The sequence below is a fragment of the Panulirus ornatus genome, chromosome 5 (assembly GCF_036320965.1).
Source record: "Panulirus ornatus isolate Po-2019 chromosome 5, ASM3632096v1, whole genome shotgun sequence".
In the NCBI taxonomy this organism is placed as follows: domain Eukaryota; kingdom Metazoa; phylum Arthropoda; class Malacostraca; order Decapoda; family Palinuridae; genus Panulirus; species Panulirus ornatus.
Window position 1 is genome coordinate 43886090 of NC_092228.1, and position 17791 is coordinate 43903880.

Consider the following 17791-nt stretch of genomic DNA (forward strand, 5'->3'; position numbering starts at 1 on the left):
CATCTACTCGGGTCGAATTTCGTGGACTATGTCATCAGACCAATTTGGGACTTTGTCTTGGTCCCCTTGTAAGTGAAAGCACTCCTATTTGACGTTCACTTCGCCTCCCCACGACTTTGTCATCATCCACAAACACAGTCAAGGGGGATGTCACTCTTAGCAATTCATTGACAGGACTCGGGAATAGCAATGACCCCCCTAAAAAAAAATACATCCCTGAGGCAACCCACTAGAATTGTTAAAAAATCACAAAAACAAAAGACAGTGAAGTGAACACTGAACTTCAAGGGGCAAAAGATTACACGTCATGCATCATTGTCAAAAAGAGTCTGATCCCTTTTGCCTTGCATGCTCTGCAATTGCAAAGAACGAGAGAGAGCTACTGTGCATTGACAAATCCATTTTTGGGGGGACCATCTTGTAACCAATGCTTTATCTCTTCCTCTCTTGCAGTCCAGCTGAGTACGAAGTCCGCCTCGAAGGCGCGAAGAACAGGAGGTTCCAGCTCATCAGCCAATCCGCCGTTATGAGGCTCTTCAAACCGACTGGGAAGCTGGAAAGACGATTAAGACGAGTGTATACAAGAGCGCGATCCAGGCGCATTCCAGACGTCACGAACAGACGACGGAACGGGAGCAGAAATCGGAACGGCAGGAACAGAAATAGAAATCGGGACGGCACGAACAGGAACAGGAACCAGGAGGACCAAGGAACGAGTCCTACGCCAAACAGCCAATAAGATGGTTTAGGAAGGAGGTGGTAAACAGGAGCAACTGTGAGGGGGGAGGAGGGATAATGGAAGAGAGAGAGAGAGAGAGAGAGAGAGAGAGAGAGAGAGAGAGAGAGAGAGAGAGAGAGAGAGAGAGAGAGAGAGAGAGGAAGGGGACAAACGAGAAAGTTCCCAGATGGAAGAGAGAGAGAGAGAGAGAGAGAGAGAGAGAGAGAGAGAGAGAGAGAGAGAGAGAGAGAGAGAGAGAGGAAGGGGAAGTTCCCCCTCAAAAGGATATCCAGATGAACCTGTTCGAATGTTTATAACCAAGTGTGTGTCTTTATCTCTCAAAAGGAACTCGGAACCTGAGTGTGTCTCTATCTCCATTATCTCCCCAAAAAGAACACCATCTCTCCATTCACCTGATCTCCTTTCGTAATTAAAGTGAATTGAGAAGCCTCGTCATGATCACACACACACACGTATACACACAAGACCTATAAGAATATTAGCACCCAATAAGAGTTAAGAATAGATTACGAAAACAAAAGAAAGAGGTGGCAATTTAACTCATAGAGATAAAGGTGTTGTCTAATTCAAGTTCTACAGCCTGCCACAAAAACTACAATGTATATATATATATATATATATATATATATATTTTTTTTTTGGAAAGGATCACAATTTTGCGCGTGATCAAGATATTCCTATGAGTCCACAGGGGGGAAAATGAAACACGAAAAGTTCCCAAGTGCACTTTCGTGTAATAATCACATCATCAGGGGGGACTGTTATATTTCTCTCTTGTGTCTCCCCTGATGATGTGATTATTACACGAAAGTGCACTTGGGAACTTTTCGTGTTTCATTTTCCCCGTGGACTCATAGGAATATATATATATATATATATATATATATATATATATATATATATATATATATATATATATATATATATATATATATAGTGACAGGTGCATTAGAAGTTACCAGGGGGAGCCAAAGAGGGTGGGAATTTATTTTCAAGTGGAGGGCAGAGGGGGTTAGGTTGAAAATCCTCCCCTCCTGTGTTATCACAGTTGAAAAAAAAATAAAGAAGGAAAAAAAACACCAAGTGAGGATTTTAAAACATGAAGGCTCATTCATCTGTTCCTTAAAGTGTTGTGTATGTCATAAAGCATCAGGGGAAGCAGCTAAAAGGTGTGTGTATGTGTGTGTGAGAGAGAGAGAGAGAAAGGGGAGTTGAAAGTCCTCTCCCTCCTGTATTATCACCTTCCCAAAAAGGGGAGGTATCGGGTGAAGAATGCTCCTCCAAAACTCTGTTGTCTATTCTCAAGTCATTTTTCTCTTTTCTTGTTTGCACGCTGGAGGCGCCACTCACAAGCGAAGTTCCACAACGAGACTGGGGTCTCCCATCTAAATATGAATAGGTCTGAGAAAGAGAGAAATAATACGAAGAGGAGAGGTTGTGGAAAATCTGCCTTTTTAAAAAAAGGGACGAGGTTGTAGTTGTTAGGAAAGACATGAAGGAGGGAAAAAAAGAGAGGGGCAAAAATACGTGTTGTGGAGAGTGAAAGAGAGGGGCAAAAATACGAGTTGTGGTGAATGAAAGAGAAGGGCAAAAATACGTGTTGCAGGGACTGAAATAGATGGGCAATGATACGTGTTGTGGTGAATGAAATAGATGGGCAAAGATACGATTTGAAGTGAATGAAATAGATGGGCAATGATACGTGTTGTGGAGAATGAAACAGATGGGCAAAAATACGAGTTGAAGTGAATGAAATAGATGGGCAAAAATACGTGTTGTAGGGACTGAAATAGATGGGCAAAGATACGAGTTGAAGTGAATGAAACAGATGGGCAAAAATACGTGTTGTGGAGAATGAAATAGATGGGCAGAGATACGTATTGTGGAGAATGAAATAGATGGGCAAAGACACGTGTTGTAGAGAATGAAATAGATGGGCAAAGATACGTGTTGTTGAGAATGAAATAGATGGGCAAAGACATGTGTTGTGGAGAATGAAATAGATGGGCAAAGATACGTGTTGTGGAGAGTGAAATAGATGGGCAAAAATACGAGTTGTGGTGAATGAAAGAGAGGGGCAAAAATACGTGTTGTAGGGACTGAAATAGGTGGGCAAAGATACGTGTTGTGGAGAATGAAATAGATGGGCAAAGATACGTGTTGTGGAGAATGAAATAGATGGGCAAAAATACGTGTTGTGGAGAATGAAATAGATGGGCAGAGATACGTATTGTGGAGAATGAAATAGATGGGCAAAGATACGAGATGAAGTGAATGAAATAGATGGGCAAAAATACGAGTTGAAGTGAATGAAATAGATGGGCAAAAATACGAGTTGAAGTGAATGAAATAGATGGGCAAAGATACGTGTTGTGGAGAATGAAATAGATGGGCAATGATACGTGTTGTAGGGACTGAAATAGATGGGCAAAGATACGGGTTGTAGGGACTGAAATAAGATGGGCAGAAATTGGGTTTGAGGGGAGACTTTGAAATTGGGTGTTCTGAGTCTATATAAACGTAACCAGGTTCTATATAGTTAACTACAAACATCCCCCATCCTACGTTTGAGTTGAAGGAGGAGGTTTACCTCCAAAGGCCCTCCAACACACCCTTGGGCGAGAGGTGATCCAAATTGGACCTTGAAACCAGGCAGACAAGGGATGGAGCTCTTGGTTAGGAGCCTACGGGTGCATTTCAATACGTGTTGGAAAGGAATTGTTACTTAAATGAAATAAAAAGGGAGACAGAACAGGACCTTATGGGAGAACGGTGGTAATAAAGGAGGAGGAGGAGGAGGAGGAGGAGGAGGAAGAGGTAGTAGTAGATTTGAGGAAGCAAAGTGATGAAGAGGAAGCCACACACACACAAGAGAGAGAGAGAGAGAGAGAGAGAGAGAGAGAGAGAGAGAGAGAGAGAGAGAGAGAGAGAGAGAGAGAGAGAGAGGAATTTGGAGATGCGATTCTTAGCTCAATTCCCTCCTGTCATAGGAGACACTTTTATCCATAAGGGTCTCCTGCACCACTGTGGTAGCTTGGCTTATTCCTATGAGTCCACGGGGGAAAATGAAACACGAAAAGTTCCCAAGTGCACTTTCGTGTCATAATCACATCCTCATGTTTTGGACAATCCCATGTTTACCAAATGGCGTCCTAGCTTCGTCTCTTCGATGTATATCAACTGACTGTTATATTTCTCTCTTGTGTCTCCCCTGATGATGATGTGATTATGACACGAAAGTGCACTTGGCAACTTTTCGTGTTTCATTTTCCCCCGTGGACTCATAGGAATATATATATATATATATATATATATATATATATATATATATATATATATATATATATATATATATATATACATATATATATATATATATAACCCTTAGTAACTCTTAGTAACATGATAACACGATTTCACCTTTTTCTACATGAGAAAATAAGAAGATAAGCTTGGAAGACATGAAATAATATATGATAAACATAAAGAAATATATGTCTCTCATTTACTCACCTAAGATTGTTTAATTCTAAGTGACGTTTTCATAACAGCTGACTGAAAATGAGTTTCAGAAAATGGACTTACACTTGGGGGGAGCTGAAACTGGGGCTACAGTGGTACTGATGCTAACTGAAGAAACATAACTCCTGCTATCAGAACCAATTTTACGTAAACATGTCTTACAGCCATAGTTGTAAACAAGTCTTACAGCCATAGTTGTAAACAAGTCTTGCAGCCATAGTTGTAAACAGGTCTTGCAGCCATAGTTGTAAACAAGTCTTGCAGCCATAGTTGTAAACAAGTCTTGCAGCCATAGTTGTAAACAGGTCTTGCAGCCATAGTTGTAAACAAGTCTTGCAGCCATAGTTGTAAACAAGTCTTGCAGCCATAGTTGTAAACAAGTCTTGCAGCCATAGTTGTAAACAAGTCTTGCAGCCATAGTTGTAAACAAGTCTTGCAGCCATAGTTGTAAACAGGTCTTGCAGCCATAGTTGTAAACAAGTCTTGCAGCCATAGTTGTAAACAAGTCTTGCAGCCATAGTTGTAAACAAGTCTTACAGCCATAGTTGTAAACAAGTCTTGAAGCCATAGTAGTTAAGAAGTCTTGCAGCCATAGTTGTAAACAAGTCTTGCAGCCATAGTTGTAAACAAGTCTTGCAGCCATAGTTGTAAACAAGTCTTGCAGCCATAGTTGTAAACAAGTCTTGAAGCCATAGTTGTAAACAAGTCTTGCAACCATAGTTGTAAACAAGTCTTGCAGCCATAGTTGTAAACAAGTCTTGCAGCCATAGTTGTAAACAAGTCTTGAAGCCATAGTAGTTAAGAAGTCTTGCAGCCATAGTTGTAAACAAGTCTTACAGCCATAGTTGTAAACAAGTCTTGAAGCCATAGTAGTTAAGAAGTCTTGTAGCCATAGTTGTAAACAAGTCTTGCAGCCATAGTTGTAAACAAGTCTTGCAGCCATAGTTGTAAACAAGTCTTGCAGCCATAGTTGTAAACAAGTCTTACAGCCATAGTAGTATAGAAGTCTTGAAGCCATAGTTGTAAACAAGTCTTGCAGCCATAGTTGTAAACAAGTCTTGCTGCCATAGTTGTAAACAAGTCTTACAGCCATAGCTGTAAACAAGTCTTGCAACCATAGTTGTAAACAAGTCTTGCAGCCATAACTGTAAACAAGTCTTGCAGCCATAGTTGTAAACAAGTCTTGCAGCCATAGTTGTAAACAAGTCTTGCAGCCATAGTTGTAAACTGGCGAGTTTGAAGTGGTTGTGGAAGAACCACAACCGGGTGTGGCAACACCAGCGCCGATAGATAGATAGATACCTATATAAATCCACCACTACATAATAGATATATCTACCTCTACATAATAGATATATCTACCACCACATAATAGGTGTATCTACCACTACATGTGAGACTCGAGATGCGTCGCGTCGTATCTTACGGCCATAACTCGTAAATGCATAGAGGTGGAAGGGATCCTATTTCGTGTGTGGCGGGGTGGCGACGGGAATGGATGAAGGCGGCAAGTATGGATATGTACATGTGTCTATACATTGGTATACGTCTGTGTATGTATATGTATGTATACGTTGAAATGTATATGTATGTATGTATACGTTGAAATGTATGTGTATGTATATATGCGTGTGTGGGCGTTTATGTATATACATGTGTATGTGGGTGGGTGGGGCCATTTCTCGTCTGTTTTCTTGCGCTACCTCGCTAACGCGGGAGACGGCGGTTAAGTATAAATAAAAATAAATAATATATGACTTCCCGCAGACCACATGTATAAGGTGAATAAAGCCATCAAGCGCGATTTACGACTTGAAAAAATAATCATTTCCAATCAGTTCCCTGAAGTAGGTTTCAGTCATGTTTCATCAAACATTACTACCATTTTCCTATAGAATCCTTTTCCAAACTCGCCTTCCTTCTTCATCCACTGACCTCTACTCAAAATATCTTATCATTCTGCCTCTAACTCTACTTATTATCCTAGATCCCCATTAATTAGTTTTCTTAATTAGTTTTCTAATCTTCACAATACATAAAAAAGTTATTGTATGGTATGAAAGGAAGAATTGTGATATATGAACTATACTGTACGATATATATATATATATATATATATATATATATATATATATATATATATATATATATATTACGGTATAATGATACTGTTGCATCATGTTGAATAAAGTGATAACTCATAATTGATAATTAACCTCAATTATTTACTCAAGTAGCTGTAATGAAATGAGGATAATCCATACATGAATTACAAATATACATAAAAACTCGAAACGTGTATAGTATATGAGAATCTTGCATATATAAACAAAATAAATTACGTTGTAAAGTAGGAAGTGCTACACACACACACACACACACACCATACACACACACACACACTTATAAAGGTTAAGTAGATGTACCATATAATTCCAAGTATCTCACTGAAGTAACGGTAGTAAATGAGGGAAGTATGGGTGGAACGGGAGACCATAGACGGAAAAAATGATCTAAAATATGGCAGCAATGAAGGGATTTTCCAATAAGACGTGGCACTCAAGATAAATTCCTTATCTTACACATATCACGAAGTTAGGGACTAACCCACTCCATCCATACACATTCTACATCATTCCTAAGTTTTAATAGTACCTATTAGAGGTGTGTATAGCGATCTGGAGGGTGTATATGGGTGGAATTTGGATAAAAAAAATGGACTTTAAATTGGGGTTTCAAGGTACGGTAGTTGGCGAAGCGGCCGCGAGATGGCGGGGTGGTCGGTGTGTTGTCATTGATGCCGTCGTCAGCTGTGCGCCCGAGGGGGGTCATCTCCTCCTCCTCCTGCTCCTCCCAGTCGACTTTAACAAATTTCTCTCCCTTTCCCTCCCTTTTTTTTAACACTTTTACCCCCTCGTTCACCCTCTACACTCGTGAGTAGATGAGGGAGAGTAGAGATATGAGTGAGAGTGTGAGGTGTAGGTGGACTGGGTCAAGGTGAAGTGTGTGTGTGTGTGTGTGTGTGTGTGTAGTAGTGAGGTTGGTGGTGTGTTTGTTTACGTGTGTGGTGTGTGTGTGTGTGTGGTCAGTGTAGTGGCATATATGGGGTGTTCAATGCACCTAGGTTACCCTATAAGGCCATCTAGGTTCATTCCCTCCCTAGTGTCACCTCAGGAGGGAATTGCTGTTTAAAAATATCCCACATTAAGCGGGTTTCACAGATATACTGACCCGTTTCCCTGGACGGGTGTTTTTTTCATCCCTTATATCCATAGGAGGTGATCTAGTATATTATAACCCCTTAAGACTTACCACAAACACTCTAGGGGTATTGGGTTTTCCATAGACCTTGTGATATATAATGTACCCATTGAGCGAGTCTGGCTTGAAATACATACTCCAGGCACCAGATACATCTGTTAGGCCATTTAATAATTCGTTTATTGATATCTAAGCTACTGACAAGTGTAATATATCCCTGTCTGTGTGTAAGGTCATTGAAAATCCACATTAAGGCTGGGTCTCTCCGTTGGAAGGCCATATTGTGACGTTTCTGTCAGAATTTTGTATCTCGAGTATAACTCATCCTATTTTCTATTAATCATAGATCCAAAATGTCCTTCAAAGTTCACTTTTAACTCTACATCACTTTTAGTTTTAGTTAATGAGTGATATCGTTCATAAATATTGTTATAGTCTTGACAGAATATAAGGACGGTTGTGGAGCACGATTCTGAACATCATACATTATTCTCCAATGGATGATAAAAATGTAATATCAGTGAACATTATTCTCTACTTAACAATAAACTGTAATATCAGTGAAGATTATGTTCATTACGGTAAATGTGGGGTTAATTAATGTAGAAATAGGTATTAATACACCTGTTAAAACTTGACAGAATCTATGAAAAGTTCGCTTCACCTCCCAAGCAGTCACAATTTATCTTAATGGTCAAGATTCTAGTGGAAATATACATCAAATGCTGATTGAACATTGTGCACATACTGCCATATGTCCGAAACAGATGACAAATCCCAGCGTCCTTGCAATCCAAAGCCTTTCTCTAAATTGTAGCAACTTCGTGAGGTTTTCATCGGTTCTTTTGATATTCATTATGTACTTTTACATTACTTAGTGCCATATATTCCCTTATACACATAACTTTCAGTATCTGATATCAATGAATAAGATATAATGCTTCAAATCAAGCTCCAAAACTGCCGTCTTTCAGTACGTAATCACAATACATTTCAAGTGAATAGTGATGTGAATCTCAACTAGAATTTTAAATAGTGTACCTTTCTCACTGTGAATGATAAGTTTTTGTAGATATTTTATCAGTGGTACTGAGGTTTCTTGAAGTATATCAGATCTCCATTGTCTCAATTTGCTGTACTGACTTAGATGATCCAGGATCATCCTGGATATATACAGAATTTTTTTAAACTGGTATGATTCGTTCGTCTCTCCTAAGATAACTGCTCTGTTTCAGATGGTGACCAAGTTAAGAGTTTATGAGGGACAGCCAGAGAGATGAGCAGAGGTTATGGCCAGCAGGTGAGGAGTGCGTGTTGTGCCCGCCCAGTGAGTAACTGGAAGGCGTGTGTTACTTCCTTCTTTAGTTATGCACAGATACCCATAAGACAACTTTCCATCTCTTTGCACAGGTTCCTGTGCTCATATTCCCTATGCATTCATTTTGTGAAAATATTATTATTGCTTTATTGTTCTGATGTGTTTGAATTTTTATAACATTGCTATCCTTTGTTTCATTCATTCACATTGTTAACTAATACATTTCAGTTATTGCGACATTAGATAAGCAAGATGGGAGGGAAAAGTGATTCTTCCTTTAAGGGCAGATGATGAGTAAACCATTATATAAAACTAGCATTGTGCCCATCGGCCTCTCTTGTAGAAAGAAATAACTTTCATGGGCTCTACACTATTCTTTGAGAGACAATATTGTATATCTGAAAAGTGAACTATCACCTCTCACTTGAGAATTTGAGAACATAAATTGTTGTTGGTCTTTTATCCTAAGTTCACCCAGCTGGAGCACCATTTTATCTGCATAGTTCATGGCAGTTTCAACCTTGGATAATCTGATTAATGTGCATGATATTGCCGAGACTCTCTACGTATGCAGTGTAACTAAGTTTCATTATTTTACTTATTTTTCCTGTTTTTAGGGGGGTGATTGTGTAAACTGTGGAGTAAGCACAGCAGCTCTGAGGAGTGAAGTAGAGGTGCTGAAGCGACGCCTGCTGGATCGTGACGTAGCCATAGTGCAGCTGGAGGCACAGATGGCACAAGATCGCCCAGATCATTACCCTCAGGGCCAGGTTGCTGTCCTCAGAGCACAGTGTGACCACTGGCAGGATAAATATGACAGGTAAGAACAGACTTGTCATGGCACTTTTCAACCCCTTCTCCTCGTGTTGCACTTATGTGTGTGTCTGTGCTGTCTTCTGTACTGGTTTCATGTTGGACCACCCACTCCATATTCACTTCAAAAGTTTAAGAAATAATTAAGCATCTAGAAGCTTTTAGTAAAGTTTGATCTTTTTTTTAGGTGACAAGAAGCATGAACACGTGTTCATTGCTGATAAAAGTGTTTTCACAAAAGCTTTGAAATTTAATAAATATGCTGTACCATTGCAACTGTACTTCCACTGAAATCATCATATGAATGGAAAAGTTATGTTTTAATAACAGGACACTACTCGGCAATGAATCCGTTTGTGCATTACTAACCTATTATTCTTTTTAAAATTTTGAGTCTTGCATACAAATAAACTATATATAAAGTTCTCATGATATTAAAAGTCCCACATTCTTTTACACACACATTTGAATCTCAGAACATTGTTTTTCACCCATGTATTTCTTTATAACCATTGTAAACACGTAAGGTGTACAGGCATGATTGAGTATTTTCCTGTTTTCATGTATCTGATGTGCTTTTACTTCCTATAAAGTACAGTGATTCATGCAGGTCCCATTTTCAAACATTACTGTTCCCTCACATATTATATTCTTTTAATTTCACACTACTTGCAGACACACAATCCCTCACTCTGTCTTTTTACTATCATATGAACTTCCTCTCCACCATCGCCTCTCCTTATTCACAGAAATTCATTTAATGTTAACGATGGCAAAATATACTTTGCAACCAGTGTTGGTGTGGGTAACCTGTAGAGTATGAATTCAGACTTCCTAACATCATGGTCACTCCAGTCATTGACCATTGAATTGACCATTGAATTCTAACCAGCCATGAGCTGAGTTGACTCTTAACCGTTAATTCAACCATACACATTGGCTAGGCCAGTTAGCAGTTTACTCCACCCCTCTTTGACAGTATTGTGCACCACTGCCACCTCAGCTTGATGTATTTATACCTCTGAATTGTCACAGTAAATTTTTCTAAGATTCCAATTGGTTCATCAAAGTTATGAATATGCCAGGAATTTAAATTTTGGCATGTCCGAAGCTTCATTGTTATTTGTCTTCTCTGTCACTATGTGCATAAGTGTATCAAGATATACAAGCTTTTTTGGGTTCCATAACCCTCACAGTCTTCTTAATTTTCCAAACTGTGGATTATACAAACTTCTTAAGCTTCTTTGCAGAAATTTTAACTTCAGTGAAGTAGGGTTTTCTTGTATATTGTTTTTATGGCTTGGGTAGCTTGGATTCATTATAAAAATCAAGGTTTGCTTATGCAACCGAGTAGAGGACTTTGATGTCCTTTGTAAATATGGTGTCAACAAAGACTTTTGGTGTGGATTTCTTTTTGCCCAACAAATGTAGTGTTCAGTTTCTATTTAGTATTTTCCCATCCATGTGGAAAAGAGGCACATTAGTTGAGGAGCCCATGAAAGGCATAACACTTCTCTATAGCTAGTTAGTCAAGAGGCAAATAAGAATTGTAATTACTGATATATGCAGTACAGAGAAGGAAATCTATGCTCATGGGGCCCCATCTCTATTTTTACACAGTAGCACTGTATTGGCTGCATTATCTCTCTTCATGTGTGCATTTAAGAATAAATGCTTGTATGAAATGATAAAATGGTATTTAAACTTACCATCACCTGCAAACATATCATACATTTAAGTACTACTCCATACCTGGAATTAGGCCATTCACCTACATCAAGAAGAATAAGAGTCCCAGAGCAGAAGCCTGTAGCATTCCATTTTGAAAAAGCTCCTCTAACATGTCCTTTGTTTTCCTTCCACAAAGATAATCTTTCCATTGAAAGGGTCTTCCCATTATTCATTACAGGTTATCCACCTTCTTCATCAGCCTCCTGTGTAATAGCATCAAATGCTTTCTGGCAGCCCAGATAGATACAAACAATCCACACAGCTTTCTCCAATGTCTAAATTAGATCTCACCCTCTCATAGAAATCTAAGAGGTTCATTACACATGAAAGGACTGAGATAACTGGTAAAGACACCATTATAATATAAGAGGGCTCATGGTCCTGATGAAATTTCACCATTTGTGCAAAAAATGTGTGCAGATGCATGTGATAAACCAGCTGGAATAATATTCAAAATGTTGCTGGAAAAGGGCAAACATTATACTTATACGTAAGAAAGATGCTGGGAGGAGACAGTGAAATACAGAGGCCTTAAATTTGCCCATAATGGAAGAAAGGAGAGTTAGGGGGGATGACCTGATCACAACCTCTAAGTTTTTACATCAGTTTGATGATGTACATAGTGTACACTTCTCTGGAAGATGAAGGGATAGAATATGAGGTAACATACTTAGTCAGTGAGAAGATTAGGTAAATGTGTGTGGAACAGTGGTTGGGCGACTTCAGAGAGTAAAACTCATTCAGGACAATTTTACTGCAATGAAAGTAAGGATTTTACATAAGATGAAAGATGAAACCAAAGGTTTACAGTGGGAAATATTAGAAGGCCATGACATTATTCAAATAAGTTGGCAGTGATATTTGGGTTGCAAGAACATCTAAGGATTTTGCTAAAGAAAAAAAAATTAGCTTTAAGCGAGTGAAAAGCATGTTTTTGAACTAGAATTCTCTCTTGCCCTTCATTCCTAGAAAAAAAAAAGCTCACCTAACAACAATGGAAGGTTTGAGACAAAGAAGGGAAGCATCTTGAAAACCAGCTTGATTTGGTAGACTTGCTAAGTGCAAGTCTACAAATAATAGAAGTTCGGAATACTTTTGATATGGAGATGTGCAGTCAAGAGGTGCTGAAGCAGGCTAGTGAACTCTGAGTGAGTTATGCCATGAGTTAAAAGTTGCCTTTGGTTAGACTGTATTATCATCAGTAGAAGAGAAGAATTACAATATCATCAAAGAAACTTTCACTTCCGAGGAATCCATTTTATCCATAGTAGTGATAGCAGTCCAGCCTTAAAGCTGAAGGAGCATTGTGAAATAGGTCCTGGGGCTATAGGATTGAAATTTTGTATATAGGGGTTACCGGACTCCACCAGCATGGGGTTACACCACGATAAACCCAATAAACACAAAGAATAATTGCACCCACTACTCATTCGCCCATGACATGGAAAGGAGTCTTTCCACCCATTACTGATTTTCTGTCTCGTTGTTCTAATAGATTTACAAATATATTCAGCGTCTTCCATATCATGCTATTGTAAAATCATGTCATTTTGCTCACCTACTAGGGCTACCAATTTGTAGGAAAAACTACAGATTATGCTGTTTGCATGTAGACTGCATATTGAGAGCTCCTTATATGTTTCTAGATTTCCTCACCCTCACTAGATCATCAGCAATATCACTGTTTGTCTTGGGTAATGTAGAATATCATTATCTAATCCTTTCTTGATAATATGCTGAACAGCAAAATCTTTCACAAACTGACTGGAAAGCAGTAGTTTAAAGGTTGGTTGGTTCAGTTCTTCTGGAATATCGTCATGTATGCAACTTGAGTAATAGCACATTTGTTTATGTTTTGGTACTTCTATTCTGGAGTGCATGTACTGTTTCATTTACTTTTATAGTACTAGCATCCCTCTGACACATGCTTCTTCTCATCTGTATGTCCGGACATTAATTTGACATGATTACTCCATCACATTTATGCCAGCACTAATGCACATGTAGTTGCTCACTATCAGCTGTCAGCACACACAGCCTTTCACATTCATTTGTACTGGCACCTATTTTGCACCCACACTACCTAACTTTCTTTTCATTTTGTCTTTAGTCTTTGAAGTTGCTCCTAGAAATCTCAGGTCACGTAGAGTTTCTCTTTTTGTATAATCTATAATCTGCCTTTGAAGTAGGATAATCAGTGACGTATCATCTCCAGACATTGCTACAAAATAACACTCAGATTAATTACTAAGAATCTTGCCTTCTTATTTAGCTTCGTAGGTAAATTATGGAATAGTATGTGGGGCTTGGCTATGGATGGTAGGCTCTCATTTCAGTACATTATACCTCACAGCTTTGAGTGTGGAGGGATGCAAATTAGGCCATTATTCATTTGTTACTAATGCTACCCCGCTTAGGCGGGAGAAGCAGTCGCATATAAGAAAATATAGCCTTCTCCCGTATGAAAACCCTGATCATGACTCAGATTTCATAATCCACTTCAGATTGAAAAATCACTGGCCCTTTAATGAGACTGGAGGTGTCCATGTATGGATGTCATCATTAGCATTTATCTTCACAGTGTTAAGCTACATCTAGCCAGTCCTGACCAGGGCTTAAACCAACTGTGATGTACCAGTTTTGTCCCAAAGATTTAAGAAAAAAACTGGTGTCTCTAATGAATGATAAACTTCAGTAAACATCATATATATATATGATTATATCTATATATGTCCTTTCCAGAAGAATTCTTGTTTTCCAACTTGATTTGTGAAAAATATCAGATTAATAAGCCATGATTATGTCACCAGGTTAACAGGACATTAAAGGTAAGACTTACTTCTTCTTTCTTTCTTTAATTTTAAGATTTTTTTCTTTTTGTATTTTGGTCCAATTTTGTCATTTAGGATTTTGTTAGTTTTCAGAGGTATTAGCCACCAAATTTTTCCCAGACCTTCACAAATTTTTCTTGAAAGGCCCAAGATGCCACAGAGTTTTTCCTTAGCTAAAGCCCTGGTCTTGACACATATTTTATACTAAATTTTACTGAACAAATAATTTCACACAGCAGGATGGTCCTGCAAAATTTACCCCAAATGTCACAGTTACCCACCATTTTATAGACCCTCATTTCATAGTCATCCATTCTTTTATATCTGTCCTATGTGTACTGCCTTACTCTTTTCCTATTCATTCTTTCTCATCCCCTGAAATAGCACCCATTCACTAAACTTTTGCACCCGTGGATTACACATTTCTTCACTGTTCACCTCTTTCCTGATTTCCCCTTGTACTCATACTAAGTCACCTTTCTTATGTTGCTGTTCCACATAGAGTGCTTCATATTGTCCCACAACTTCACCTGTTCTCTTTGATAACTGAATCCATCCACATGATTAATGAATTATTTTATTAATCATTTTACATTTACTCATTCCTTATTTATCATCATACCACCTCAACATTTACTTTTTTATCTTCCATTCCCAAATCTATATTTCCTTTGTTCTGAATCCTCTCATCTGCCCCTTTGATCCAAAAAATGTGTATTTCTTACCATCATCCTCTAACACTTTTTTTTCACTTGCTTACAGTAGTATGGGTTGTACTATTCTTTCAGTAACACAAAACATGCCTGAAAACCAGTTTTCTATTGTACATAACAGCAAACCATAGATACATGCCTTGGATTTGCCCAAAAGTCTGGCAGTAACAGACACCATTGTATAGGAAGTCAAACTGCTCATTAGCTGTGTCATCTCATCCTCAAATGACTAGCCTCGGTGAGCACTCCATGTATGTTCCATATTGAACTGAATCATTATCAGGACTCTCATTGCCTCACCGCACTTCCTGAGGAGATTGTTCAGCTTGCAGCAGATGATGGTTAAACATTTATTTTTAGGGTTTACTTGCCATAGAGAAGCCATCAACAAAATCAGCTAGACACATGGAATGACTGGTCCATTTTAATTTTTTTTGAATGAAGAGAATCCTCACATTTAGTTATTTTCATGGATAAAAATGACTGTTCTCTCTGGATCCTTAGAACTTGGGATGAAGCTGTAAATAGCACATGAAAAAGGAACAGACTTTAGCAGCTATTTGTCTTTACAAGCATCAAAATAAAGAAGTAACTAACAGCTTTAATCCTCAGTGATCTCTGAGGCATCTCAAGAAACTTTCTGTTGCTTTTAACAGTTCTCTCCACATACCTGGGATTCTCCTGGGCTTTGCAAGGTTGTTTCACAGGCCTTAGCACAGGCTTTACGGCAGCAGTTTGATTTTTATTTTGCTTATGAGAATGATGAAACTAGTACCTTGAGAAAATATGATATTTTTCTGTTCAGAAAGTTTCTGCTCAGCAAGACCTTGAACTGGCTCTAAACTGACGTGAGTATGATACCTCACCGAAGCCATGAGTGTTTTGCACGGTCTAGATGTGAATTAGCCATTGACCTCAGATATTCTCATTCTTCGGCTTAGCTTGGGATCAGTAGCAACATCTTATGGTCAGTGAAGGTTAGCAAATACTTATAGTTCCAGCTTCCACTGTGCTTCCAGGGTGACACTGGCATTGTGTCTAACTACTGTAAATGTAAGAATCATCTGGAAGTTTGCAGTTTGTCCAGTATGGTGGTAAACCTAAGATTTGACAGATTAAACCCTATGCTTGTGCATTCTAAAGAAAATGAGAAGCCATAACAAGGTTTGAAGGGCTCTTTTCTTTTTTTTTTTTTTGCAGACCAATCAGCAGAAAAAAGGGCTGGATCAATTTATTTTGGTTAAGGTCTGTTCTTATAGGAAGTGGAACTACAGGTCCTGATAAATGGTTCATCTAAGTAGCTACCAAATGAGAGACTGATGAACAGTCACATCTGTTATATGAATAGAGAGTGGAACTACAGGTCCTGATAAATGGATCATATAAGTAGCTACCAAATGAAAGAGACTGACGAACAGAGTCACATCTGTTAAACGAAGTGTCTCATAATCTGCAACCATCCCTTTCACCCTTTTCATATTAACTTTCATATTAGTTTGAAATGCCATTCACTATTGGTATTGTATAAACAGAAGCATACACTGCCATGTATGTGCACTTTGGGTTGTTATTGCCACAAATAAATATCTAAAATTTCAGTTTTAATTTACAGTAAATCTTTGTAATAAAAACAGACCAGTAAACTTGATTTTGCAGAAAAAATGAAAAATATACAAATAATGTTCTTGTATGTCAAAAGTTTTTCCTAAGAATGTTTGTGATCTTTTAAAGATACTGTAGATTTAACTCTTACAAATCTCAGGTTATTTTGCTTAAACTTTTGGAATATCTAAACAGCTTTACCATTACGTTAAGTTTTACAACTTTTTGTGTATTGAATATCATAAGAATATTTTAATGCTTTTGAAGTAGTAGGTGTCTGTATTTGTTCTTTAAGAACTGATCCATAATTTGGATATCTTTCCTCTTGATTTTCTGTACTTTTCTGCTAGTATCATCACAAAAGTGAAATACAGGTTTTGAAGGACAGAATCTTTTTCTTTACTCTTAGCAGAGCCCTGTGAGCATCCATTTATTTTTCATAGCCCATTTTCAGTAGTTTTTCTCATTTTTCCTTTCTTCTATGTTATATTTGTCCATTTACCGTATTGTCTGAGCTATTCTTTCCCATTTTCCATCCCTTGTGTTATTTTTCCCAAATTTTTCTCCCATCTGTGCTATTTTTTCCAGATTTTCCCTCCCAGTTGTGTTTTATTTTTCCATTTTCTCTCTCATGTTCTATTTTTCCCCATGTTCCCTTCAGTGTGTTATTTTTTCCAATTTTTCTCCCATCTATACCATTTTTACCCATTTTCCCTCCCATCTGTGTTACTATTTCCATTTTCCTTCCATCTGTGCTATTTTTTTTTCCATTTTCACTCCAATCTGTGCAGTTTTTTTTAGGAAAACTGTTTTTTTGCATCCAGGTCTGAGTTACAAACTTAAGCAATGAATGAATAATGGTGGCTGCGGCTGACTTAGCAGCACTCATGTCCATGCCATGATGTCGTAGACATAGGCAGGTTGTTTTACATTATGAACATGCATCAGCTGGCCACATAAGTATTATGGTGGCCAGAAAAGGTGAATCCTTCTAGATATGCCATATTTTGAGATGAAATGGTGTTTTAACTTTCTTCCCCAACATCAATCACTGCTAGTCCACCGTCCTTAACAATGCTCACCAGTGACTGCCATTGTGCAGTCCCAGTATGTACTCTCTCAGATGCTCATTGGGCTTTTCTTCCAGTTGAGAAATGATTTTTCATCCTTTAAAGCATATGTTTTGTCCTTAGGCAACCAACCATGCCACATTTATTGCAAGTTTACGAATATACTTGTCTTGAGAAGAACCAGAGGGTTT

The 17791-nt window shown here is 38.2% G+C and overlaps 2 protein-coding genes across 6 annotated transcripts in view; both read left to right on the forward strand.

The window, feature by feature from the left end:
* The window catches only part of LOC139748742 (uncharacterized), a 58291-nt gene extending 57303 nt beyond the window's left edge, over positions 1-988 (forward strand). Inside the window, exon 9 of the mRNA XM_071662150.1 lies at positions 454-988. Within this exon, the coding sequence (XP_071518251.1) occupies positions 454-739 (286 nt within the window). The 3' untranslated portion in view covers positions 740-988. The remainder of the gene's footprint in view (positions 1-453) is intronic.
* Positions 989-7034: 6046 nt separating this feature from the next.
* LOC139748743 (brain-enriched guanylate kinase-associated protein-like) overlaps positions 7035-17791 on the forward strand; it is a 28346-nt gene continuing 17589 nt past the window's right edge. For 2 of the 5 annotated variants that reach the window (XM_071662155.1, XM_071662151.1), the window contains exons 1-3: positions 7049-7194; positions 8758-8849; positions 9458-9660. In XM_071662155.1, the coding sequence (XP_071518256.1) occupies positions 8799-8849; positions 9458-9660 (254 nt within the window). In that variant the 5' untranslated portion in view covers positions 7049-7194; positions 8758-8798. Of the gene's footprint in view, positions 7195-8442; positions 8496-8757; positions 8850-9457; positions 9661-17791 lie in introns of those variants that run through there. The other 3 variants (XM_071662156.1, XM_071662152.1, XM_071662153.1) reach the window with 3 other exon arrangements.